The sequence below is a fragment of the Sminthopsis crassicaudata genome, chromosome 2 (assembly GCF_048593235.1).
Source record: "Sminthopsis crassicaudata isolate SCR6 chromosome 2, ASM4859323v1, whole genome shotgun sequence".
Lineage (NCBI taxonomy): Eukaryota > Metazoa > Chordata > Mammalia > Dasyuromorphia > Dasyuridae > Sminthopsis > Sminthopsis crassicaudata.
Genome location: NC_133618.1, coordinates 632,078,702 through 632,106,224, shown reverse-complemented (window position 1 = coordinate 632,106,224; position 27,523 = coordinate 632,078,702). Strand labels below are relative to the sequence as shown.

The following is a 27,523-nucleotide window of genomic DNA, read 5'->3' as shown; positions in this document are numbered from 1 at the left end:
TGTCCACACATGGGCTGTCCTTCCCAAGGATGTGAAACGGGAACAGGCAGGCTTCTTTACAAGTGATGTTCCATAATAAACTACTTTTGCTATTAAGAAACTGATGGATAAGCTGCCACGTTTACTGTTGAGTGATTTAAAAAATAATAATGATGGATAGAGCAAAACACCAGCTTTTAGGGTGATTTGAGGTTTTCTCCAGAAGGCCAAAGGAGCTTAATTCTAGAGGCAGTTGAGTCTGACCTTCCCATTATATGGATTAGGAAACTAAGAGTTGTTCAGTGCCACCCAACTCCTCCAACTCTGAATCCAATGGTGCTGTGTTCACCGTGACAAATACATGTGGCCCATAGAGGGATCAAACCCATAACTTGGGTCTTACCAAAACTAGCTCATCCATATTTTCAAATTATTGACGGTTCCTTTTCCAATGAAGCTTCAGACAAGGAAACATGAGCTTGTCATGGGCGATTGTCTCTCCTATGAAGGAGAGCCAGCAGAGAGCCCGGGTTGGAGAAGTGGCCCCATTCCGTGAGCTTCTCCACCCACACAGTGTGCCAGGAAAATGGGTCAGTGTGCTGGCCGGACTTGAGAAGTCATACCTTATTCACTGGGAATAATTTAAGTGTTGGTTACCATGCCCGGTGGGTCACCCAAGCACCTTCCTTTTTCCTCATAGTTGGGAAGGAGGAAAGCTTGGAATGAAAGTAAGCAGAACTCCGCCACCACTTCTTGGTCCTAATTAGATAGCCATTCCCGGCCTCAGGGTGACAGAGGCTCCTTGTGGGAGGAACTCGGGGATGGTGGGCCACATCTTAGTGTACACAATATGTATATGAATGCACACATACACACAATTTCTGATTTTCATTTAACATTTCAGGAAATATCCTTAGCACAAAGCTTCTTAAACAGTAGATGACGACTCCATCTGGGGTCTCATCACTGAATATGGTGGTCCTGAAATCATGATTTATTATCAGGAAATGTTTGATTTTTATACTTGTTTTATATACCCATGTATCCAGGCCACATAAAAATTTCTCACACAAATGGACTTTGTGAATGGAAAAGGTTTAAGAAGCCCTGCTCTAGCAATTGTGCTGACTCCCTCACTGGCACTTTATGTTGCCATCCTTCATGTAATGTGATGCATTATATGAGCCTTTAATCCACTACAGAATCCATCAGCCCCATGCAGGAAGTGCCTAAGTCTCATCTATATTCCATGGACTCCCACCCAGGAACCTCGCACAGTACCCCACAAATTACAGGGATTTAATTAGATTTATTGGGGGAAGGAGTAGATAATTATCATGGCTTACCTAGAGTCCACTTCCTAGTGTGTAAACAACTTGATTTCCAAAACTGATTATTTCCTTACTGTTCATTTCTCTTGTGCTAATGTTCTAGTAGGCTCCAAGAGCCCTGGTCATTCTTCCCAACTCCATCCTGCAATGGGTAGTTTTGAGCAGCCCTTTGGTTCTGGGAACGGGTCCCTCGGATGCCCTCTTTGCTCTCTCGGTTTCTCCTGCCACTCAGAGCTTTGCACAGGGGCCTGCCTCTTCACAAGCAAAGGGAGAGGGATGGTGATAAAGGAGCTGCTTCCATATGAAATGATTTCTTTTTAAAAAAAAAAAATTACAAAAGGCAAGAGCTGCAGCACAATGTAGCCTTTGTCTTCAAAGAGACACCAAAATGGAGAGTGTTCAATGTTACACGAGGCCTGTTGAAAGCTGAGTTTTTGGACTGGCTCCAGAGGCATGAGAAGAATGTGCAGAGGTGAGAGTTTAAAATAAAAACAGCTCCAAAGCAAAGCATTGAAATGCTGATCCAGATGGTTGGAATTCATTTGGAAGAACTTGCCTTTCTTAGGGGAAAAAGGCTTGGAGGCTTGAAGAACTTCCCGACCTAATAACACAAGCTGTGGGCTTGGGGAAGTGGTTTTATTTGGAGCAAAAAAATCTGCTGACCCTCACATCCCAGACTGCTCTTAGGGGTCACTCGCTACTGCCTAAAAAGCAAGGAAACTGGCATTTATTTCCCACCCTTGTTCTGGACTGTCCCTTTGGTTACGCAGCGTAGCAGGGACTGTTAGTCAAGAAATAGTCTGTTCACGGTCAAGGATCCCAAGCAGGCCAGCAAAAGTCTGACAGCTTTGGGTTCATCTCAGCCACGGAGTATCACAAAAATAAAAAAAGCGCCCAGTCTCTTCTTGAACTTCCTTCAGTCAGCATCTCTGCTGCTCGTTACTGTCTGGCCTTTCCACCTCTAAAAGCCCAGGTTCACTAGACATTCAAGAATGGAGACTTGTCGCTCTCATCTCCCAGAAGCCAAGAAAATGGAGAGGGCTTATGGATCAGGTGGGGAGACCCCGTCCCTGCAGGAAGTGGGCTGGGCAATTCAGTGAATGCCATCCCCTTCTTTCCCTTTGGGACTCCAGGGTAGCAAGGGTGGGAAGGGTGGGACCAAACAATCTCCAAGCTTGTATAGCAAACATTCCTAGGAGGTGAGTTCCTGTTCAGTCAGCCGCAGTGTGCTTCCTTCTATAGTCTCTTTTAATAACGGGTCACTTCCAGCCCTAAAGAATCCTCTATAATAGAGCTCCCTATATTGTCAAAAAATACGACTGCTTTTCAGTAGCGGAATGGGAGATCTCCAGCTCTCTGTGTGTATTGTGGTCATTTACGAGGCCCTTTGTGGTGAATGGGAATGCATTATTATAATTACCAGCGAGTCTGTGTGGGTGCCTGCCCTTGATTCAAGGGGGCATTGTGCTGCGGTGCCGTTTTTCTTTTTTTTTTTTAATCCCTGATTCTTCTCTTTGTTATTTCATTCATTGGGAGCTATTTGCTGAGTCTGTGGGACCCATAGGAGCAGCGTTGTGCCTCCAGATTGATCACACGAGGTCCATAGCATCTCTGTGTGCTTTCTTTGTCTCCCCCACCCCGGCCAGTGAGTCTAGAAGCTGCCAGTCGCTGGTGGCGTGTTCTTCCAGGGAGAAACCCAGGTCCTTGTGGGCCATGGCTGTTCTGTAGTCGAAGAAACGGCCTGCCAGCTTCTACTTGAGGTAGATGAATGATCTTTGTGGGTATTGATGTCTTAAAAGTCATTTCTCAAAGATTATAATTTATTTACCCCAAAAGACGAAAAACAACCACTTGGAACAGCAATTTAGTGCATCTGCTGCGGAACCCTACATCATTCTGGACCTTTGGGGTTAGAGCTGGAGCCCCTGTGATACCTGCTTCTCACTCAGCCGTAGCAGCCAGAAAGGCGGCTGGGTGGCAGAGGATAGGGCAGGTCGCCCAGAATTAGAAAGACCCTTGTCCTCAAACACTAACGTTCTGCTCTCAGACGGTCACTTAACTCCCATCTGCCTCTGTTTCCTCAGCTATCATATAGGGATAATCATAGCCCCTGCTTTGTGGAGCAGTGATCATCTTTGTAAAGCAATCAGCAGTGCCTGGCACATGTTGTGTGCCCATTTGGGGTTTTCCTGGAAGAAATACTAGAGTGCTTCACCACTCCTTCTCCAGCCCGTTCTTACAGATGAGGAAACTGAGGCAAATGGGGTTAAATGCATTGCCCAGAGTCACACAATTAGCAAGTCTTTGAGGTCATGTTTGAGCTCGTCTCCCTGACTCCAGGCCCAGTGCTGCATCTGCTCCACCTCCTCCCTGCCCCATGCCTGACCGTAGTGTATGTTATGTCAGTGTTCATTCCCTGCCCCAAGGGGACCTGGGGGCACCATCACTGCTTTGGGAAGAACGGACATGACCGTGGGAGTTCTAAGAGCCATCACAGATCATCTGTTCCAGCCTCCCACTTTACAAACGAGGAACCTGATCCCAGAAGCCAGGTTGTGGTCCAGAGCATGACTCCTACAAAGCCTGGCGCTCCTCCCTGACTGGCACCAGACACGCCAGGGTGCTTGGCGCACACACATACGCACACACGTGCTCTCATGTAGGCCATCCAGCTTGTCACATGCACACACACACAGTCTTTGCGGCGAAAGACCCCCGTGTCCGTGCACCTGCTCCCAGCACTTGGGGGGCTAAAATGGCAGGTAAACCACTGTCAGGAGTTAGACCCTCTCCAAGGGGACTGGGGGACTCGAGTCCTGTTGCTCTGGTAACTGCAGTCCTCACCCCGCCTCTCCTTCCCTCGGGTTTGTTACAGGGCCCCAGGCCTAAAGCGCTGACGGGGTTCGCTCTGGCCACAGCCCCTCGGCCCTTCTCTGTTCAGCTCCAGACCTGCCCGAGGCTGCCCCCGGCCTCCCAGCTCAGACTCCACACACCTAAAGCCGAGCTCATCACCTTCCCCAGACCTGCCCTTCCTTCTCCTGTCTCTTGTCTCCTCTATGTGGAACCTAGAAATTATCTTTGGCTCTTCTTCCCTAAACCTCCTGTAACCGCTCATTTAGGAAGGTAACTCTTCCACTTCCAACCCCCACCCCGGTGCCCCCTTCTCCATGGGTGGCACCGGCTCCCCTCGCTGCCTCTGCAGACTGTTCAGTGAGCTCTCCCTGCGCCTCGGTCCGGCCTTCTGTGGGCGCCCCTCGGCGACAGGATCTTCGGGGCTCCCTCGTCCAGGTCAGACTCTTTTGCTGAGATGTCTCCCGGCAGTCTCCCTCCCCAGCCTTATCTCAGACCTCTCCCATCCAGGCTCTGCTTCAGCCAGACTGAACCCCGCCTGCCGCACCCTCACTCTAACTGTCTTCGGGGCCTAGATTGCCTCCCTTCCCCTGTGTGCCTGAAGATTTTCTGTCCCAAAATTTAACTTGGGAAAACCTAGATTTTAATAGTTCTTGTAGATAAAAAGCAACCGGAAGTCAGGACTGCCTCCTCTCTAAATACAAGTACAGCCTTCCCTAGAAGTACTTTGTACTTGTCATTTCCTCTGTCACAAAGCAGGTGAACACGATGGGAACATCTCCTGCCCTGCCAGGTCCCTGCTTTCCCAGCTGAACCCCCAGGTCACAGGGCCTCTGATTGCTTTTCCTTTTAATCATGTTTTGTGTTATTCTTTTCAACAGGGCAATCCAGAGCCACCATGATCCCCCCCAAGCACCCTCGCCAGCCAAAGGGAGCTGTGGATGATGCCATTGCTTTTGGGGGAACCCCAGAGCAAGAAGTAGCCCGCCCCTCCCAGGCCACGCCACCCCCCCTGCCAAAGAAAACCATTCTGAGGGCCAACACGGAGCCTCTTCCCAAAGACCTGCACAAGTCCCTCGAGAACAGCCTGTGCCTGCTGGCCAACCCCACCTATGACATGGAGGCCCACTGGGACGCCAGCAGCGGCGGCTCCTCCCTCAGCTACGAGCTCAAGGGCCTGGAGAACGAGTCCTGCGACTCGCTCGACAGGGCGCTGCCCAAGGACAGACGCGCCAGCACCACGGCCCGCAGCGTCTCCAGCCTCACCGCCCTGGGCACCAGGGAGCGGTTCTGCACCAGCACCGAGTCCCTGACGGGCCGGCGGGGGCCTCAGGGCAAGCTGGGCCGGAGCGCCCCGAAACCCCAGAGGACGGTGCTGTACCGCGGCATCGAGAACCGCGAGGAGGTGGTGGGGAAGATCCGGAGCCTGCACAGCGACGCCCTGAAGAAGCTGGCTCTCAAGTGCGAGGACCTCTTCATGGCCGGGCAGAAGGACCAGCTCCGCTTTGGGGTGGACAGCTGGTCCGACTTCCGGCTGACCAGCGACAGGCCCTGCTGTGAAGCCGGTGACGCCGTCTACTACCCAGCCTCCTATGCCAAAGACCCGCTCACCAGCTACGCCGTCAAGGTAAGGAGGCCGCAGTCTGGCCACACCCCACGAGTGCCCCGGCCTCGGCTCATGTGCCAGCCCAGGACCACGGCCATGGCCAGGAGCTTCACTCAGACTCGTGGGGTGAGGTTTCCAGAGCGCGTTTATTACGTTGGACTCTCACGCTGCCCAGAAGCAGCCCTTGTGATTAGGCCCATCTGCCAAAGGGGACCATGTGGCCACCCCCCTACTAAGTGTCTTAGGCAGGATTTGAACTCGCCTCCTCAACGCCAATTGTGAGGTTCCTTCCTCTTGCTGTAATGTAGGGGATAAACACATGCGAATTCAGTATCTGTGATATGCCAGTCACTGTGCAGGGGCTTGTGGGCACAATGGACTTGTGTTCCAGGAGGCAGAAAACAAGTGCATACGAAAAGGCCCTTGAGCAGCATCCTAAAGGAAGAGAAGGGGTGAGGAGGGAAGGCACCCCGGGCATGGGGCTAGTCAGGGCAAAGGCCTGGAGGCAGGAGATGGAGGCTCACGTATGCGGGCCAGAGAGAAGCTTTCAGAGCTGAACAGAAGAGTCTGCATGTACCCCGGGGGGGGGGGGTGTCACAGGATCAGAGCTATTTCAGTATAAGGAGGGGGAGCTGTGATGGGGGGGGGGGCATAAGAACATTATAGTGATCTAGGTAAGAGCTGATGAGGATCTGGCTGCGTGAGGGAGGAGGGAGGGCTGGGTGGGGAGGGAAGAAGGTGGGGCTTCAGCCCTTGAGCACGAGGCCTTCAGGGCACCTAGAAATGGCAGGCGATGGCGGCCCGGAGGCCTGGTGCCCTTAATAGTACGTCTGTAGACCTAGCCGCAGATGGTGGGTGGCTCTCGGGAGCCTGGTTCCTGGAGCTGCTTTACTTCTAACTGGAATCTTGACTCTGCTCCTTCCTGCCCCTTACCTTGTTTAAGGGAAAACTCAGGTCAGTGCCACAGATTCAGGAAGCACACAGTAAGTGCCTAATGTGTGCCAGACACGTTGCTGAGGACCTCCCTGACATACCCGGAGGCCGTGGGTGCGTGGGGACGAGGCCCGGCCTGGGGGTCGGACCCGGGTCTGAGCCGAGTCTGCCCCTTCCAGGATATGTCATCTGGGGCGTTCACTTAGGCAGATTGTCAGCGTTCCCATCTATGAAATGGAGCTAGTCCTACTTGCTGCTCCAGCCTCATGGGCAGGGATTGGATAAAACGTTTTAAAATTTGCTGGAAATTGTAAGAGCAGGAACACCTTTGTTGCATGCAAAACTAGTCTGGGTCTGCGGTTCATCATCATGGGCCTCCTCCTCACCCGCTCTGCACTCCTGTGGTCTCATCTCTTTCTTCTGAGTCCCCAAAGATGATGTGGGCTGCAGGCCCTTGCTCATGTTCTTCCGAGGTCTCCGCCAAGTACCAGCTGCTGGTCTTTATGATGTGACTTTTTATTAAAAGACGCATTTTTAAAAGCCATATTTTAAATGCTCTATGATCTGCTGGCATTCCTGTTCTGGAGCCTTCTTACAGCAGAGGGGGTGATCCTGGGTTCTCGAAGGTCAGGTGAGTGAAATGCAAGCTTTGATGATGTCGTTTCTCCCCGCCCCCCAAGCAGGAGACGACCGGCCTCCCTAAGAGCAGAGAAAGGTCAGCTGCCAAGTGATGGATCTGTTGGCCACAGCAGCTTATAAGCTTGATGGATCGTGTCATGGTGATGAGGAAACAGTGAAGGGGGGACCAGAGGGAGTGCAAGGGGAAGTCCATAAATGCAAGATTTTTCCAGTTCCATGAGCCCTGTTCATTAATTCTGTTCCTTAGCTCCAGAATGATTACATAGCTAGGTGGTTGTTCCAGCTGCATCTGGTATCTAAAGGACATGTGCTATTCTAAAAACCTTTAACGTGTGTTAGAAACAATCACTTTACCTGTCAAGCTAATACACAGGTTGGTACCAGAGCCTCTTAGCTCCATTCTCTGCAGTTTTCTCCCTGAGACCTCTTGTAATTAAGTGTTCCATAGAATGTGAGAGCTGCAAAGGTTCTCAGGGAGGATCTAATATGACCCCTGCCCCCCCTCCCTCCGCAGGGGAGGGAAGGCGTCCAAGAGGTCAAGGGCCAGTTCAACTCGGACCCAAGGCTTGTCTCCCAGGCCTCTGGATTTTCCGTTATAGCCGCATGCTGTCATGTCAAGTGAGTCAGTGTTTGTGAAATGCTTTGAAAACCTCAGTCCCATAGAAATACCAGTTATTATTTAACACACGCATTAAGCAGAAAAGCAAACTGCAGGGAGAGGCCGCTTCTCTGTGGGTAATGGAGCATATTGCCAGAGGAGACATTTTAAGGTAATAGGTGACACCGAGGCGCTGCCCCGTCGATGCGCTGAGTGATGGTGGCCTTCCTGTTACAAGATCACACCTATTCAAGGAGGGTCCTCAAACTCTCTCTTCCCTCAAAATGACTGAGAATAGGGCTTGGAGAACATTATGTGATATTGCCTGGCAGTCTTGTCTCATTTCCAAATCAATGGTCGGGTATTGATTTTTTTATTTGTAATGATACACAAGTAATCTGCAAAGAACAGGTGGTAGGTGCTTATAGGATGTGAGTTACCATCAGGTTTGGGGAAGGATGTGTTACTTAAATCCTTAATGTAACTCTCTTTGATGACGGTGCTTCTGGGCCTTCCCAGAAACAAGATAAATTATCTAACTCTGGGAAACTATTAGAAAAGTAGCATAGCGTGACCGAGGGGGGATGGCCTTGGGAAGCAAGGATGGTTGGGGTCATATCCCGCCCGTGGCATTTACTGTGATCCCCAGGAAGGCCTAGATGGGTGATGGTCTGCCCTGGTGGAGGGAATGCCTGCCTTAGCAGTCGTGGGTCCTGTGGCCAAAGGAACCCCGATCCTCCATCTTTCCCAGCTCATATGGGCTCTAGTCGTCCTAATTTTTAAAAAGTGCTTTCGTGCTCTTGATAAAATGTATCCTCGCTCATATTTACTCAGCACTTTGTGGATGACAGAGGATTGCGGCTTTCCTCACGACTGTCCCATAAATTAGAGCAAGAATCGTATCCCTGTCTTACCGGGGATCAGAGAACAAAGCCCCTTCCTGAAGACTCCAAGAAGGAGAGGCGGTCAGACCAGCATTTGATTCCTGGACATCTACCTGCCTCCGAGGTGTGCTGCCTATGGGTGGGACTTAGTTAGGGTCAAGGGATCAATGACCTTGAAAGTGTCACCGAGACAAATCCCTGTTCAGAGTTCCATAACCTTATTTTTGACCAGAGGGTTTCCCATAAAGTACACATGTGATTCAGCAGCTGAGCGCTGAAAGCGTTGCCTGCTGGCCTGAGCTGCTCAGAGAAAGAAATGCTTCTTTCCTTCTGTCCTTCAAAGAAGGGATTGTGCTCCTGGGCTTGTAGGCCTTTCTCCTACATGTTTGTTCCATTTTGGTCTTTAGATGTAATGATGGAGTTTGATTATTTCATTGCCAACTTTCCCCTTCACGGCGTGGCCATATTTTTGTCTCCGTGCCCCAGAGTCTCCCGCAGGGCCTGGCACACGGGATGGGCTTCACACACTTCTCTGCTGCGGTTGGACATTCTGTAGAATGTTTTTCACAATTGGTATTACAGCCATGGAGCTTTTAACTGTAAGGAACCTTATAGATCATCTGGTTCCATCTGCTTATTTTACAAATGAGGACACCTAGCCCTGGAAAGATTAAATGGCGTGCCCACCGTTCCAGGGGTAACAAATGGCCGAGCCTGGACTCAAGCCAGGGGTCTTCAGGACTTTCTCCCCCTCTTGTTGTCAAGGAAAAGAAGGTTCTACATCTGAAGGCTTGAGTGAAAGCTACAAATTACTGACAATCTCAAAGAATCTCATATTCAAATTGCCAGAAAATCGGAACATTAGCTCCCTCCATTCTTTCTTTCATTCCCAAAGCAATGTTCTTTCCGGTAAATTCCTGTGACCTCCCAACAGTAGCCGTAATCAGTTTTATGTTCCCAGTGAGCTGACTCTCTCCGTGGCAGCACATTAGTGTGTCTGAATGGCGAGGGCTGGGCTGTTTTCACATTAATGGGCGTAGCCACGGTGTGGCAAAGGTTTGCCCCATTTTCCATCTTATGATTGTAAAGTTGAATTTTTGAACGCAAGCATAAAGAGCCAGAAAGTCTCTCTGGTTTAAGAGCCATGTTCTGGCCCACCCTTGGGGTTTGGGGGGATCCAAACTCTGTGATCAGACATGCTACTACCCTTCCCATCTTGGTGTTGTCTGCTGTCAGAGTGGCTAAACCTACTGTCTGTGTGGTTATCCAACTCATTGATTAAAATGCCAAACAGCAAAAGGGCAAGTCCATAATTATGGCCCATTCCACTGGAAACCTCCTTCCAGGTTGGGATGGGGCTCTTAAGGAGGCCTCTTTGTGAGTCCAGCCGTTCAGCCAACTCCAGACCCGTCTTAACTGAATATTAGCACATTGACAGAGGCGCCATCCAGAATCCCTCTTTGGAGAGTAAATGGTTGTTTACGTAACCATCAGTGAGGAAGACATCACCGGGGAGCTGGAAGGGGTGTTAATCAGGCTGGAAGGCAGAGCTTATAGTCCTACAGTGACAAAGGGATGCAGTTTTTGGCATTTAAGCTCATTCACTCATATTGGGGGAGTAGATCAAGAGTGATCAGATATTTGGAGGGCAAGAGAAGTATTAAAATGGCCTGTGAACATCTTTTTACTACTTTGGGCCTCAGTTTCTCTCTGTGTCAAAGGGATTGAATTGGGTAGCCTGTGGTGTCTCTTCAGCACTGAATTACGGGAATCTGATTGATTCTTGTTGTGGCTACTGATCCCTTCCCACTTGTTACTCGTATGTGTATGTACTCGTAGGGGAGTCTGTACTAGATACAGTGCCAGAGATATTTCACGTAAACTTGACCCCCTTCCCAAATCTCAGTGGAACTAGCGAATAGACCTTTGGCTAGAAAACCAGTAAAATCCAAACACAACATCTGCAGGCCCCAAAATGGCATCCCCAGCCCCGTTGTTCCCATGGCTGAGTTGCTTTCTAGGATCTCAGGCCAAAGTTGAAGAGACTTGAAATCATCTCATTTAACCCCCTCATTTTAGAAATGAGGAGACTGAGACTTCCAGTGTATAAAGGGCTTTGTCCAAGGTCTCACAGAGAATAATTCTCCATTCTTTGGACCATATCTAGACCGTATCCTTTGGAACTACTGTTTCTGATAAACGGGCCTTTCTTCAAGTGAGAGCCTGAGTAACTTAACTACACTCTTACAGCCGGCCTGGCCAAGTGCCTTCCAGGAAATCTGACCAAAATTACTTCCAGAGGACCATAACAAATCGAAACTAATAAAAATACAACTAATAAAATTTATCAGTTAATTGCTGTTCTGTCTAAAGTCCACAGAGCACTGCAGATCCTCGCCTTAGCGGCAGCCTGCTAAATCCTTTAGAAGTGAGGTTCTGGGAAAACCGGTATGCCTGTTATTACAGTAGAATGACTTCTTAGCTTTTAGCTCTCCCAAATACCTGGCTAAAAGTCTGGAACAATCCAGGTGACCCATGGAGACCAGCATCTTCTCTAGCTCTGTAGGCTGCAGAATCCCAGTTTATCTTTTTCCAGAGGATGATGAGAAAGCAAGACACTAACTGAAAAAGCATTAACAGAAACAAGTGGGACTGGTCAGAATTTCTAGCTATAGACATGGGTAATTAATTACTAGCTTACTGACATGGAAGGAACTGAAAGTTCCAATTTCTTAATTTAACATAAAACTCTCTACACTGAAACTACCCACAGTGATGAATCAGCAGAACTTCTCTCCTCTCCTACCCCAAACGGCACACGTGTTCCGAGCTGCTGGCACTCAGTAGCCGCCTCATTTCAGGGCCGAATGCATTCCAAAGTGCCCAACAGGCTCCAACCTTGTCCGCTTGCCACACATTGGTGCCATCCTGTGGCCTGGGTCATAACCCAAAAGTAGAGGCCTCCAGGGAGCCAAAGGTTGTTTCACCTTTCACCTCATGCAAGTCCCATATATAATCTCTGCTCCCAAGAACATCAAATAAAGTGAGTTCTAATCTTGACTCTAGGCAGACTCTTGGACAACTTTGTCCCTTGCTTTTCCCAATCTGTACAACTGTGACAAACGTTCCCCTTGCACTCAAACGTCCTGCCATTTTAACTTAAGAATAGAAGTTTCTTTTAGGTTCTAATGTATATATTGTAAAGAGAATCCCCAAGATGTAAGATATGTACAAGGTAGTAAACTTCTCTTCTAAGCATAGGAATGGATTTCTTGAGAATGGACATTTTTATAAGAATTGAAGTTCTAAAGTATGAGGCCCTCCCCAAACTTCCTAGTACATCCTCACTACATAGAATGTTTCTTAGATTAGACACACGTAACATTATATTCACCCTTCATATAATCAGTTTAGTAAGCTCAAGTGCGTGTCCCCCAGGCCCAGGGCATCATGGGTTGTTAGAGATGGAAGAGACCGCTGTGGTCTTCAAGGTCAGGCCCCCAGCTTGCTTTCTTAGTAAGGAAGTTGCGTGCATGTGGCTGGTCAAGGTTACACTGCTGGTTCAGTGGCAGAGCCAAGATTCAAATCCCATTTTCTCTTATCTAGTCTAATTCTTACTTCAGTACCATGATTTTCTATCTCAATCTCCCTTCCTCATCAAATGATTCATAATATGTGATATTATCCCAATTTTCACATTTGTGCGCTCTGGACTGTCCCTTTGTAAATTTAGTTCTATAAGTGTAATGCTCCAGAAGCTCCGAGGTACCGTGCCTTCAATTTCCCTAAATCATAGGATTGTCAGATCAAGAGCCCAAAAGGCTCATGGGTGGGAATGTTTTACATAATCACACATGTATAACCAATCTCTGGTTGCTTATCATCTCAGAGAGGGAGGGAGGGAGGGATAGAATTTGGAAATCAAAATTTTAAATAAAAAAATATTAAAATTTAAAAAAACCAAACAAACAAACACCCAACTACAGGACCTCTTGAGAGAGAGCTGAGGTCCGGAGAGGAAGTGGAAGTGGCCAGTCACAGGACGGGGTGGGGGCCAGGCCTTCCCAGCAGGTCACAGAGCCGACACCTTTGGGGCACTTGCCACAGCTGGGCTGGGCGCCATGTCAGGCTCTGGGAAGGGCCCTGGGTCCTCTCAGGGGGACTGGCGTCACTTTGGGGGCTTTGGGGTTTCCTCGGGTGGCTCTGCCTTTGTGTAATTGGCAGACTGGCCCAACGGTGCCCAATCGTGGTCCACAGCGGTTCTCCTTTTCATCACTCGGCAGTTCCTGCCTGGCAATGTCCCTCTCACTGAAGGTTCATCGAGGCCCAGTAAAATGCCCAGGCGAGGCAGAAGAGCACCCCCTGCCAGCACATGGACGTCAGCCTCCTTGGCTACTGGATCCGGCGTTTCTCACAAGTGGAGAGTGACCCAGCCCCGGGTCCCATGGGTCTGTCTGCAGAGGTGTCTCCACTCCCAGCACTGCCCCAACCATGCACGGAACGTCAGCCATTGCTGCTGATAAGTTCTCTTCCCAGGATGCTTCCCAGGGATGTCCACACTGATAATGAGGCAGATGCACGCGTTTCCAGAGCCAGCTCGTGATTTGGAAGGCTCTGAGGAAAAGTGAGGAAGCGGAAAGGAAAATCCCCATGGAAGGTCTGCAGAGCCGTGTGCCGGCCTCGTTGGGTTCAGTCTGCCATGCCGGGGGACCGAAGCGCCTCCGTGTAATTGTCTTGGGAAGATTCCGAAGGTCTCCTGGCAGGACAAGTGCCGGCCACTGAGGGCCTTTCTCCAGTAAACTGCCAAGCCTCCAACCCTGTCAGGCTGGCCACGGTGTTCGAATGTACACTTGTCTGAGGACTCGGGCAGGCGCTCGCAGGGAGCTCAGAAGCGGTACAAGGGCCCTCTGAAGAATTTGGGAACTGACCGAGACTTGGGAGACGCTGGCCCAGGACCAGTGAGGGGCCCAATCAAAGAAGACACTTCAAGTGCCGCAGAATTGCAGGAGCTCAAAAGAAACGGGAGACGCCCAGATTCAGAGAAGAGCTCCGATGGACCGTTTGTGCCTGACCTGAGGCTGGGATTGGCTGGACATGCTGGGCCTTGACCCCCAACAGAGCGATCCTCTTTGATCCTCTTCAGGCAGCAAGGACAACAGGCACCCAGCTGAGGGTTTCACGCTCGTAGTCGCACACCAGACATGCACAGGGGGCAGTCACCTCCCCACACCTGGGCTTGAGTTCTCCTTTTAAAATCTCAGCATAAGGCTTGGACAGTTCTTCCAAAAATCAGCATCCCCCCTTTGCCTGGAACGTGGGTAGAGCAGTTACCATGAGCAACACTGACATGGGGCCTGCTCCAAAAGGAACAGCATCCATTAAAGTTTTCAGAGATTGCATGTGCAGCGAGACCGCAGGAAGACCTTCCTCTCACCAGTCGAGGCTTCTGGTTTTATTTATAGTTCAACAGATCTTTGCTGTTTCTATTGCTAAACTGAACGTGCAAAGATTATAGGGAAATGCAGCTTGAGACTGTGCCTGTCAGTTTCTCTTCTCCCTTTTCTGAGCAAAGGGTCGCCATGCTGAGCTCTGCCCTCTGGCATTTGAGTATCAGGCTTTTTCCCAGGGTCTTGCAGCAGCAGCATCTTAAAGAAGAAAAGATATGGAAACCAGAGCGACTGGCATTCTTGCCCTGCTTCCTTTTGCCCTGGGATCCTTCTTAACCAGCTGAGCGTCCAGCTGCTCTTGGAGTCCCTTCCCATGAAGGCATGGGTTGGTGCTTGTGGATCAGCCACCCAGTCAGCCAGCCAATTGCCTCTTTCTCTAGAAGTGAGCACCAGAGAGAACCGAGGTCCCCAGGATTCCTCCCCCAAACTCTTCAGCATCCCAGGTTTACCCTGCATGCTATTCTTGGGTACCACTCTGACGTGGAGAAAAGGACCTCAGCAGGAGTGCTTATGCCCTGGCAGGCGCAGCACTGTGTTAGGAATGCTCCCTCAAGTGCTTTGCCAGCTAGGTTTCCCTTCCTGTTCAAGAAATGTCCAGCGCAGAACCTGCTCAGGTTCAAAGCAGTTTTTAAACTATTTCCCAGAATTCTTGGGGGGAAAAAGCATCAGAAAGAAAAGGGAAGGAAGTCATTTACTTAGGCATTACAAAAAGAAGTCTTGTAGTATATTACAAAGCCTTTGAAGTTCATGGTTTGTTCCTACTTCAGAATGATGAAAGGCCAGCAGGCCTACAGAAAGAGCTCCTGGTTGTCAAGGGACCTTCCAGATTACTCTGAAACAACCCTGTGACTATTGTCTGAGCTCCACCCCTATACTGAAGAAGGGACTTGAACGTTTTTCAAAAGAATAAAAAATGAAAAGGCTGAATTCAGAGCTCATTCAGGAGGTTCAAGAAGTGAATTCATTCCCTGGATAGAATAAAACACTGGGCAGAAGAAAGAACGGGACAGAATATTGTCCATTTGTCCTAGCAACAATACTTTGCTTTCTCAGATAACTCTTTGAGGCTAGAAATTTATCATTGGGAGGCAGGTCATTTAGGTTTGTAGAAACTAAAACAGTCAAGTTATTAATATTTGAAAAAGATCTACTATGTAGTGCACAGAACATTATTTCTTAGAATTTAATACTCCTATCTAAATTAACATCATAGTGGGCTCCATAATAGAGATTTATGAGATACCCATCATATGAGAAATCCGATTATGGAAATCTCCATAGGTCTGTGTGCTTAATTGTGACTGTTTTGATGGGTCTAAACCAATTAGAAGCCCTGGTATTTTTCCCCTGTTTCTCGGCCCAGAATTCTCTTTCCATTTACCCTTAAAATCATTGACCCATTAGTCTTCTTCTAAATGTTGCAAGATAGAGAGATTAGGCAATGCTGGCCTGTTCAGCGTAGCTATCTGTGTGGAGACCGTTCCCTCCCATCCACACAGCCAAATGACTGACCGATTTGTCATTCTTTCTTTGTAAATCATTTTGAGAGTTCAGCTGGAGTTGTGAGAAGTGAAGCATAAGTTCAGGTGGGAGTAGCCATCTTTTTATTATCCACTCAAACCTAAAGGTTTAAAGAAAAAAGTAATCCAAATGAGAATGGCTTCCCCTATTTGCAGGCTACAAAGCTGTGGATATCCCAGCAAATCTCGGCTTGATGAGAGTTTTTGTCAGCTTAGTTAGATTTAATCATCCTCCCCCCCCCCTTTCCCGTAGCCATCTACAGGCAGACCCTCATTCCCCCTGGCGTTCTGACACACAGGCCTCTGCCAGCACATTGACCGAGCGATCAGGACGTGGCATCCGTGGAAAGATGGAGGTCGTGGGCAATGACCACCTCTTCTGCTTCCAGACAGATCCACACGGAGCATAACTTCCCAGAAATCTCCTTCAGGGAGCACAGGCAAGAAAAATGACTAGAATTCTCAGAACCAAAAAAAAAAAAAAAATGGTTTTCTTCCTAATTTCTTATTGTAAAAATATGCAAATGTTTAATGCTCATACCATTGTCAAACCTGGATGAGAAGGGAACTCGTTAGGACATCAAGGTTCATTCCTATACAAATAAAAATTTACCTTTCACCAAACTTGGATAGAAACAGAGGCCACTAGCCCATACATAAGGAGCCCTGCGGCAGATGGTAACTTAGAAAACCACATCAAAACATCCCCTAAGTTTAATTTTGTTTTTATTTATTTTGTTAAGCACTTCCCAGTTATGGCTTCATCTCATTTTCAGCACTAAGACACGTGTGTTCATGCAAGTGTTTGGAAAACTAGGGTGTGCTCTCTAAATTTTCGGTCTGGTCATTTGGTCTCTAGATGGTATTTCAGAATAAGGGTTTGATGATGTCTTTGGATTTGTTGAGGTTAATATTTAAGTTATACATGGTTCTAAATACAAGCCAGGGATGTGAGGATGAGAGCTCTTGGATTCCGTCAGGCCCAGAATGTGGGGGCGAGGCTCCGTGCTGGCCCCTCGGCCCAGGGCTGCTGCCGAGGGCCCTCCTGACTGGAGCTCTACTCATCTGGGAAGGGAGGGGTCCTCAATCCTCCTTCCAGTTCAGACCTGAACGAAGGACCCACTGGTGCTGTTTTCCGGCCGTGGGACTCCAAGCTTTGAGCCTTATTTTCCCCATCTAGAGAATGAGTTTGCTAGACTAGCCACCAGGAGTCTCTGACTGTCTCGCAACCTTTGGACCTTCAGCTGGACAGTTTGGTCTTCTCCACAAATGGACCTTGAAAGCTATTGCATGACAAAGTGATGGGAGTGGAGGAGCTCTGAAAGAGCATGAGCCATACGTAAGAAGTTCCTTGATCAGCGTCCCACAGAAATGCTGCAAGGCAGGCGGATGAGCACAAGCCTCGGGGCCCACACTGGCCAGCATGGCAGCCAACCCAAGCAAGCTACAGGGGCCGTCCTCTGGGATGAGGCTCCTGGCAGGGCAAAGGGAGATAGGGAAAGGGTTCACAGTGACCAAAGAACCAAGTGAGAAACAGCCCCACCTTCAAAGAGCTCTGGGCCACGCTCACAACGGAGGCTAGCTGTGATTGGAGAGTGAGTGATTCTTAAAGAGCCCCAACACTTTCTGTGGGAATCCCAGCCCTTACTGGCCAAGCACCTTTTCACACCCCTCCCCCCAAGGCTAATGAAGAAACCAGAGGCCTGGTGAGTAGGGGGTCAAAGTGGACCCTGGAACCCAGAGCCGACCTTTATTCCTATAAGTCTCCACCCTGCTGCCTCTCCACAGTCAGCCCCGAATGAACAACTGTTTTATGATGTCTCTTTGTTTCTGTATTCCTATGGCCCTATCACTGGCAATGAGGCACTCGGCAGCAATAAATATGTATAAATACCATAAACCAGAGAGGCTTCTCTCCCCGGAGACTCCCTTGCCTTTGGTCATCTCTCAGAAAATGTACATTTGAGTGGAAATCAGAGGGTGAGATTCCTCAGAACTGGGGGTCCGCTATTCCCATCCTCCTAAGAAAATGATGCATTTTCTCTTCTTAAATAAAATTGACTAGAAAATGCATCGGGTAAATTTGCTTCCTTTCTGAGTGACTGTGATAACCGATAATGTAAACACTGCTGGCTGTGTTGCTGGGAAGGCTTTGATATTTATGGAGCCAGGAAGCACCCTCAGGTTGAGGAGAGCTTGGAATGAAGGGATTCACCTGGTTGGTGGGGCAGGTTATGGGGCGGTTATGTGCTTTAGTCCCTGGTTCAGTCAATGGCGTGGGGAACGTATTCTCCTGTTGTTGCCTTTATTAGCAGAAGGCCCGGATGCTGCTATAGGACTGTTCGTTTTTCAGATAGTTTTTGAGGGGTGTGGAGGAGTGGACGAGCCCGTCAGTAAGGGGGAGTTCCTTTTGCTCTGTCACTGTAGGACTTACAGAACGAGGGTAGGGAATGCAAGTACATTCTCCCCATTTCAGAGAAGGACCCTGAGCGGCCTACAGAAATTAAGTGATTTATCTAAAGGGGAGCTGGTCAGAATCAGCTTCTCCGATTGGCCTGGAGCCAGTATTGAGGCTGATGACGGGCTTCCCTTTTGAACCCTCAGGACTTCAGATGATCAGAAATAGAGGAAGGGAAGGGAACCCAGAGACCGACATTGCGTAGATGAGGAAACTGAGACCCACCGAAGGGAAGGCACTTGTCACAGGCTGCTCGGGCAGCAGAACATCAGGCAGAAGGGAATCCAGGACTCTTTCTGGCACCAGGATGCCATTGTGGGATTGCCATCAGAACAGAGAATGTATTGCTTTCCTCTGGCAGAATCTTTTGGTGAGAATCCTCCCTTTGTTTCACTCTGCTCCAAAGGCGGGAGACGGATGGCTCACCTCTAGAGTTCTCTCCAGAGCCTTGCCTTGGCATAGGCCCCCCCCAAGAGCCTGGGTTCGGATCCATGGCCCCTGAGCAGCCAACTGGCCCAGCTCTAAGGAAGCATCAGGAGAGGGAGTGAAAAGCTACTAATGGGACTCTATTCGAACTTGTTTCAGCAGGTGTTTATTAGATGCCGCTGGGAGGAAGATGAAAGAACACCTGGTGGGTGGGCCCTCTCTGCGGGACTCCCGGACAGGAGAGTGACTGAGGACGGTTTTTCAGTGGTGAGGGGGGCCCAGAGCCATGCACTGTGGCCCCTCTCTTCTGCTGAGGTGCTTTTTAGAGCAGACTGAGGGTAGGCTCCTTCTCTTTTATGGCTCTTTGCCTGCAAAGCTTCCGGAAGGCCCGTTGGAAAGGGTCTTGAGCCCCAAGTTCCCTAGCCCTGCCAAAAAGAGCTGCTCCCATGACTCACAACTGAGTCCAGATCTGTTGTGTCTTTAAAGTCTGATATTGAAAGTGCAGAGGCCTTTCTAATCCCTTCTTTTTATTTTTCCAGATTTGCAAAAGCAAAGCTAAAGAGTCCCAACAGTATTACCACAGTCTGGCCGTCCGGCAGAGCCTGGCCATTCACTTTAACATCCAGCAGGACTGCGGCCATTTCCTAGCCGAAGTTCCCGTCCGCCTTCTTCCCTGGGAAGATCCCGATGCCCCCGAGAAGGAAGACGATGAAATGGAAGCGGAGGAAGAAGAGGGGGCCGAGCCACGGGGCAGAGCCGCGTCCGCCGGCGCGGAGTCGGCCCAGAGGGGCGGCCCCAGCAAGCAGCGCAGCCACGTGGTGGTCATCACCCGCGAGGTCCCCTACCTCACCGTGGCAGATTTCGTGCGGGAGTCTCTGGCCCAGCACGGGAAGAGCCCCGACACATACGAGCGGCAGGTGTGCCTGCTTCTCCTGCAGCTGTGCTCCGGCCTCGAGCACCTCAAGCCCTACCACGTCACGCACTGCGACCTGCGGCTGGAGAACCTGCTCCTCCTCCACTGCCGGGCCGGCGGAAGCGCCCAGAAGGGCGAGCCCGGCCCGGCCGCTGCGTCCCCGACCAGACTGATCGTGAGCAATTTCTCCCAGGCCAAGCAGAAGAGCCATCTGGTGGACCCCGAGGTCTTTCGGGACCAGTCCCGCCTGGCTCCTGAGATCATCACCGCCACGCAGTACAAAAAGTGCGACGAGTTCCAGACTGGCATCTTGATCTATGAGATGCTGCACCTCCCCAATCCCTTCGACGAGAACCCAGAGCTGAAGGAGAAGGAGTACACCCGCGCCGACCTTCCCCGTATCCCCTGCCGCTCACCCTACTCGTGGGGGCTGCAGCAGCTCGCCAGCTGTCTTCTGAACCCCAACCCTTCGGAGCGCATCCTCATCTCTGACGCCAAGGGTATCCTGCAGTGCCTCCTCTGGGGGCCCCGGGAGGACCTCTTCCAGACGCTCCACAGCCTGGCCAGCCCCAGCCAGAAAAACGCCGTTCTCCAGAACTGGCTGGACATTAAGCGGACCCTGCTCATGATCAAGTTCGCAGAGAAGTCTTTGGACAGAGAGTGCGGGATCAGCCTGGAAGACTGGCTCTGTGCTCAGTACCTGGCCTTCGCCACCACGGACTCGCTCGGCTGCATCGTCAGCATCCTCCAACACCGTTAAGGTGCGTGGGATCGGGGTCCTCTTGGCACCTCCGGCCCTCCCTGGGCCCTGTCCCGTCGCGCCTTCCCTTAGAAAGTGGCTCACCCACGGCCCAGGAAGAGAAAGGATAGGAGAGGGGCGGAGCGTACGGGGCCCGCCTGGCAAGGTCGCCCCCAGCCCTCTGCACGGAGGGGACAGAGTCAGTCTGAAATTCCCCAGAAATTAATCTGCCATAATGTGCAGTTGTCTTCCACCCGAATATCTCCCAGCCTAATGTTTCTATAAATAGAGATGAATGAGAGAAGAAAACATCCCTGAAGGAACAATTTCCTTGGGTGTGAATACAGTGAGCTACGTTTAAATCCCCCCACCCCCACCTTCTGGATAGTCCCTCACTGACTTTTCAGCATGTCATATTTTACATAGAAATATACAGAATTAACTCATCCCCATCAGCAGCAGTAAGCTCACAGAATAGGTGATCTTCCTCTTCCTTGTTGCAAACATCCGTGTGCTCTCCCAGCCCGGCAAGGCTGTGCTCCTCGCCCTGCTGACAGCCTCACCGAGGGCCACATGGTGTAGGGCAGATGGCGGGTGGGTCCCAGCCAGGTAAGCCTCGCCCCTGGACCCGGAGAGAGCCAGGACTGCAGAACTGCTTCCTTTGGTTGCTCCAAAGCATATGTTGTGTAGCCTCCCACCCCCCTACCTCAGTGAGTCTTTAGCCATTTGCAGCCCCTGAGTAGGAAAGTGGATCATTCTGCTCTTCAGGTGGGTCCGGGGGCCTCCCGAGGGGACGGCTGACCTGTCACTGGGCGTGACTCCCTGCACCATCCTCCAGGCTGGGAGGGCGAGCAGAGTCCCAAGGGTTGTTTGTGATTAGGGTCAGGGCGGGCGGCTTCGGCAGGGCCCCGATCTCAGGCAGTAATTGGCTCACTTCCTTCTCTTGGCAGCCCCAGACCGCACTCCCCCAGCAGAGCGGCTGCTAGCTGAGCCCGAAGATGTATGTGGAGGGAGGGAGTCAGCGGCCCTTGAGGTGCCGGCCGGGCAGAGGAGGGAGGGGAGCTGCCCAACGGAAACCTCGGACCTTCTCCCTGCCCTCCGCTGTGGGCCTCCTCTCCATCAGAGCCTCCTCCTTAGGCACCCGGGCCCACGCTCAGTATTACTAGGTTCCAAATCATGCCCAAATGGCTCAGAAGGACGGCGCTGGGAACGGCGTGGACCCGCTGACACCGAGCGTCGCCGAGCCGACGGCCTTCCTTCTGAGCCCCGTGCTTCTCTCCGATGGATAGATGTGCAATTCCTGTATGTATTTTTTAAGCTGTATATTACAGTGTTTACGTTGCAACCTGACCTGAAGCGAGACCTCCAGAGTCCCCCCTTCCTCTCCTGGCACATAAATGAGCTTCAGATAGGAGTGCTTTTTACATGTGTGGATGTTTGTATGTTTATTTCATTCAAAACTGTGAGTAATCCGTTTACTTTGGCCTTGAAAACAAAATAGCCACTTTGACCATGTGTATGTGCTGGGACCATCAATGACCTGGGGTCCCGGGAAGCCTCCCCTCCTCCTCCTCCCCAGCCCCAGGCCCTCAGGCTGAGCCCATGGGTCGGGGGCCCAGATCGCCTGTGCAGGATTACACAGCACGTTAGTGGCCTTGGAAACACTTCTAAACTTTGGTGATTTTTTTTAAGCCTTTCATTTGATTCACTGGTGTCTGTGAGTGATCAGGAAAGGAGAAGGAGAATGTATTTTATTGCAATGTTACTTTTTTTTAAAGGAAACAAGAGATGTTAAAGGGAGTTGGTTAATGATGTGCTTCCTTCCAGTATGTGTCGGTCTTCTCCCCTAGAAAGCCCCTGGGGGGCCCAGGGGCCTTGGTCTGGCTGCCGTGTGCCAGCTGCCCGGGGAAGAATGAACCCTCAGCCTAGTCAGCCCCCGAATTTAGAGCTGTGAGTGAGTGGGGCTCCCCAGAGGCTGCCCCAGCCCTCCCGCTCTACCCGCTAGCTTCAGCTGCTTTAGTTAGAACCCTATGGTCCCTGGCCCTGGGCCATTCCAGCAGGCACGTCCTCCAGCCCACCTGGCCCTTCTCATTACTGACACATCCATTCTAGGTGTCGCTTCTTTTGGCAACTTGCACACAGCACGTTTTGTAGTTTTATATTAGTGCACCTGGTCCCTGACCCTTCTTTACCCCTCAGCTTTCTCGTTTTCGTTCTGTGTGTGCATGTGATGACTTGGATCTCGTCACCAGAACGCTGGCCACACCAGGGTGGATCCCTGGGCCCCCAGCCGAGAGCCTCAGCCAGGGTGCTGTGTGGGGGTGGGGCTCCCCGGGGAGATCTGTGATCCTCGCAGTGCACTGTCGATGGAGCCCGCCTGTTGCCCTGGTGATGCCGGGAACCCTTAGCACTTGTTGGGTGATGGTCCCTGTTGTTCGCTGATTGCTTTGGGGGCAAGCCGAGCTTGCTGTTCTTTCAAGGGGTGAATGCGGACAAGTTGGACGAGGCCCGAGACTTTCCAGAGGTGAAAGATGAATGGTTTCTTCAGGGCAGTGCCTTGGAAAGGGAAGAAAGAACATCTCGGGATTTTCGAAGAATGGATTCCAAAACAAAGCGTTCACACGTCTTCATGATTGTGGCAAATATTTTAAACGTGCTTGAGTTGCAGGAAGCATCCTCCTCCACCTCGGGTAGCCACAGACAGACGCAGGGGTTGGGTGGTGAGCGCCAAAGCCCTTTCAGTTTTCTGAAGTAATGACTACAGTTTGCAGTCGACAGTATTGATTGGAAATAGAGATTTTTTTTTTTTTATTTTCCATTGGAATACTTTAACTTTCTACTCAAGACACTTCCATCTATATCAAGAGAATTGAAAAATCAAGCAGCCTTTTGGACACCATTTAAAGCAAGCACTTTGGTAAAGCCGGAGAGAGAAGGCCGAGCCTCTAGCCTGTTGGGGTTAGCAGGAGCGTAGTAGGGCTGGAGCTGCTTAGACCGAGGATGGGATGTGTGACATAGTGAGTGCCTTGTTAGAATTAGAATCTACTCTTGAAAGAGATTAAAGTCTACTCTTAAAAGAGGATGACTCGAAAGTCTACCCAAATCCTGAGAAGCCTTAAGATTTGGTGGGAGGGAACAGCCTTTCAAATAGGTGCTAACTTGGATTCTAAAAGCAAAGAGCATTTCTGGTAGAAAAGGGAGAAATGGAAATCTGTGGAAGCCGACCGGGAGATGAGGCCATCAGGCCTCGGATAGGAATTCAGAGCTGGGTTCTCTGGCAGGGTCTCAGACTCTGGCTTCAGAAGCTAAAGCTGGGAGGTCTGGAGAGACCCCAACACCTCACCCCTTGCCAAGGTATCCAAGATAGACTGGGGTGGGGTCATGGCCCAGAAGGCAAGCGGAGAGGGGAAGCATGAAACACATTATTTAGAGTTTGGGAAACACATTTTACTTCAGAAGGGATGAGGTGAATCCACCTTTGCTTCCACGCTCCGAATGAGCGGGCAACCTTGGTATCATAAGCCCAGAGATTTTAGAAGAAGTCTCTCTTGGATTTTAGCAGAAATCTTGTTGGAAAGTCCCTGGATCCAAAGGCCTCCCAAAGGCCCCTGGGTCAGACTGTGAGCCACAGGCTTCCCAGAGCCGAGCCGTAAGTTGTCTGACACTGGCTGGGAAATCATCTGCGAACCCCTAAAACCAGCCTTGAGAAGCCTTCCTCCTTCCCAGGCCTCCTCCTTAGAGCTGACATTCTGCTCCAAGTGTCTCTAAACGAGTTAGCAGGAGCTAAAGAGCAAAGCAAATGATCTGCAAAATATGGATCCGACCACAAGAAGCGTGATAGCGCTGACATTTTGGCATTTCGAAGGATCCCAAGAGGCCCCTGGAACTGTGCAAGTTTGAGAGATGTTCCTTCCACCCTCTTCATGCTTCTTGCTCTGTACCTTACAGAAAGAGGAACCGAGGCTGACAGAGCTGAATAATTTTCCCAGGCTCTCCCATCTAGCAGAATGACAGCATAGGACAGGGGAGTGAGGAAGGAGGGCCAAGTCAGAATTTGAACCCGGAGCCTCCTGCGGGCCCAGCACTGCTCTCCCCACTCCAGAAGTCTGGCTCAGCTTAAGGGGTCACTTATTGTTTCACTTCCTTCCTGTCTGGACTGTTCATTTTACCTCATTCGAGTTAATACTCTAAGTCCCCACATGATCTGCAGCCTGGAACTCCAATCGCTGCTCTTAACTGTGCACTGAAATCCAGCTGGCTGCCCTCATCGGTCCCCAGGGAATTGGGCGGGCCCAGGACCCCAAGGGGCTGACGGGGGGAGGCCGGCGTTGCAGAGGCCTTAGGGAGGGAAGGTACCAAAGACACGAAGTCCGGTTTACCCCGATGCTTACGGCAAAGCTTTTGCCAAAGCTGATGCCGGGGAGAGGAGTTGACAGGCATTCCACCTCCACCCTTAAAACAAACAAAAAACAAAAAAAAAACAACAAAAAAAAACTTTATTTATTTTTTTAATAGCAAAGTCATGTGGTAGGAAAGGAGAAAACCACCCCCTCCCCCCAAAAGCCCACCCTAGAGTGAATGTAAGGTTCCCAGGAACCTGACCACCCTTCCCCCCCCCTAAAAACCCTCCCTCCCTCGCGTCTCCTGGAAGGGACAGTCAGGAGCTGTTCCATGGGGCTAAGCTTGTGAAGAAACAGCCCGTCTCTTTGACACTGTATTTGAAGGATTTTTTTTTTTTAATGGTGGTTTCAGTAGGTAGTGTTCTAAAGAATTCTTGGGAGATTTCTTAATGGATTGTGAATGTTTTTATAAACCTTCCTGCAGAGGTGTTTACCACTCAACATTACCATCATGTAATAGTTACTAAGTGCCCAGAAGGAGAAAGGGGCTCGCCAGCTGTCTCCCCCTTTTGCCCAGGCCTGTGCAAAATGAACTCAATTTGCTGCTACAGCACTGGGGAAGCGTGTTCCATCTGAGCTGCCCCCAACGCTCTCCTCCTTCCCCATCTGGGCGCTGCCCCGCCGAGGACAGCCTCCGTGCTGTGGGCCAGCCTCTTAACGCCCATCCCACCCTCTGTATTTTTTTAATCCAAGGTGGTTTCAGGGATTCAGAGGATGTTGGAAATTTTTTTACATAGAAGAAATATATAGACATATATATAAATATATATATATTACTATGAACTTTATTGTATTTCAGAAAATCCACTTTGCCCTTCTTGTGTGTGTGTATATGTGTGTGAGAGAGGAGGAGGAGGAGGAGGAGGAGGAAGAGGAGGAGAGAGGATGGTTGGAGTGCGTGAGGACCCGCACACAGCAAATATGCTTGAATGTTGCCCTACCCAAAGGTTTCAGGGGAGCCTCTTTGAAAGAACAACTTGCTCGGCTTGTTCAAGCCCGAGCAGGCATCCCTTACCCTGCCAGTCTCGTGAGGGTCTGAGATCGCTGGGTTAGGATTCTCTGTCGTTGCCACACAGGACATCGGGGCTCCGAGGCCACCCGCCAGAAGAGACTCTGGCTCTCTCTGGCTTTTGTCCTTGGAATTGTCTTTCCAGTGAGTCTTCCAAGCCCGCCCCCTTGCTCTGTGGAAGCTTTCTGTGTGGAAAGCTTGTTGTCTCAGTCGCTTTATCTGAAGCTTCATCTCGCTGGTTGCCCATTTTATAGATGTATAAATATATAAACCTCCCCCTGTCATTGGGGGGCACTTCTATGCTCTGGTTTGCTGTGGTACTTTGCTGTGGACGCTGTGGCATTCATGTTACTGTGTAAATAAACTTGTTTTATTACACTGAAACCAGGTGTGCTAATCATTGCCTAGACTTCTTTCCTTTTCACATTTCCATGGTGGGTAGGGGGTGGTCAGTCTGCAGAGAGAATTGTCCTCCTAGCATACAACAAGCTGCCTCAAGGACCTTCATGCATTTCCGGGGTGTCTGGAAGGCAGAGGAGGATCATTCCGGGGAAAGCTGGGTTTTCCTTCTTGGAACAAGAATTTGGATGGATGTTTGCTCTGTGCCCCCAAAGTGTTTGGTGCAGGCCCCGAGTCCCAAAGTATCAGGGCTGTGAGAAGGCAGAGACCGCTGTGGCTGCTCCTTGAATCCAAGCCCTTCCTTTTACAGAGGAGGAAATAGAGAGGATACAATCCTGCCCCAGGCCACACAGGTAGTAAGTGGCAGATCCGGAATCCTAGACTGAGAACATCCATCAACTAGCATTTATTAAGCACCAACTGTGTGTCAGACAGTGTAAGCATTGAGGGAACCAAAAAAAAAAAAAAAAAAGAAAAGAAAAGAAAAGAAATCCCTTACTCATTAGGAGGGAAGAGGAGAGTTTCAGAATGAGAGAGCTGGGTGAAAAGTCAACTGGTTCAGTTGCTTCTCTCCTAGCCTCAGTTTCCCCCCTACCCGGTGAGGGATGTTGGACAGTTTGAGCATAGGATCAACCGTGGAGGCCTGGAAGGGCCCCCAGATTTTGCAGAGGATGAATCGGGCCCAAGGAGGGGAGCAGACGTGTCTGAGATCGCACCCCAGCTGTCCCAGCCCAGGTCCCCCCGGTGGAGCAGCCGTCCCCGAGGTCCTTTCTGGCTCCGACATCCTAAGATTCTGTTTTTCCAAGGGTGAAAGACATTCATCTCCACGCTAAGTCTTGCATTTTCTCTTCATCCTCTCCTTAGCCCTTAAGTCCCACTACTAGAAAGAGAAATTACATCGAATTAATAGCAGGCTTTGTGGGTGATACAATTCTTTCCAGCTCTCCTTGGTGCTGAAATTTCTGTGTGCCGCCAGTGCCCTCTGGTGGCCGGACCTCTAAAGTGCAGGCTTCCACCCCAGTCAGGTAGCCTGGCCGTAGCAGTCAGGGTTCCCTGGTGTTCATCACCCTCTGAACCAAACTCCAGCCCCTCCGCCTCGAAGCCACACGACCTCGGATGGGTCCCTTCCCCTCGGGGCCTTTGGCCAGCTCCCAGACCGAGGTGGAGTTCCCTGATCCCTCGGCTCCCTCGCCTCTCGCTGCACTGATGAGCGCTGGGTCTTGTCTGATTTCTGTAGGCGCTGCATACGATCCCAGAGCAGGGAAGGGCTGCAGAGGGCTTCAGTCCATTGCCTTCGTTACAGATGAGGAAGCTGAGGCACAACCAAGCAGTAAGGGCCAGAGCCGGTGGCCAGGACAGATAAAGATCAGGAAGCGCTTACTTAGCACAGAG

The 27,523-nt window shown here is 50.5% G+C and overlaps 1 protein-coding gene across 10 annotated transcripts in view; it reads left to right on the top strand.

Annotated features, from left to right (window-relative positions):
• PEAK1 (pseudopodium enriched atypical kinase 1) overlaps nucleotides 1-26,116 on the top strand; it is a 250,264-nt gene extending 224,148 nt beyond the window's left edge. For all 10 annotated transcript variants that reach the window (XM_074296510.1, XM_074296507.1, XM_074296511.1 and 7 more), the window contains 3 exons: nucleotides 5,042-5,787; nucleotides 19,211-20,345; nucleotides 21,274-26,116. In XM_074296510.1, the coding sequence (XP_074152611.1) occupies nucleotides 5,042-5,787; nucleotides 19,211-20,344 (1,880 nt within the window). In that variant the 3' untranslated portion in view covers nucleotide 20,345; nucleotides 21,274-26,116. The remainder of the gene's footprint in view (nucleotides 1-5,041; nucleotides 5,788-19,210; nucleotides 20,346-21,273) is intronic.
• The last annotated feature ends 1,407 nt before the right edge of the window (nucleotides 26,117-27,523 follow it).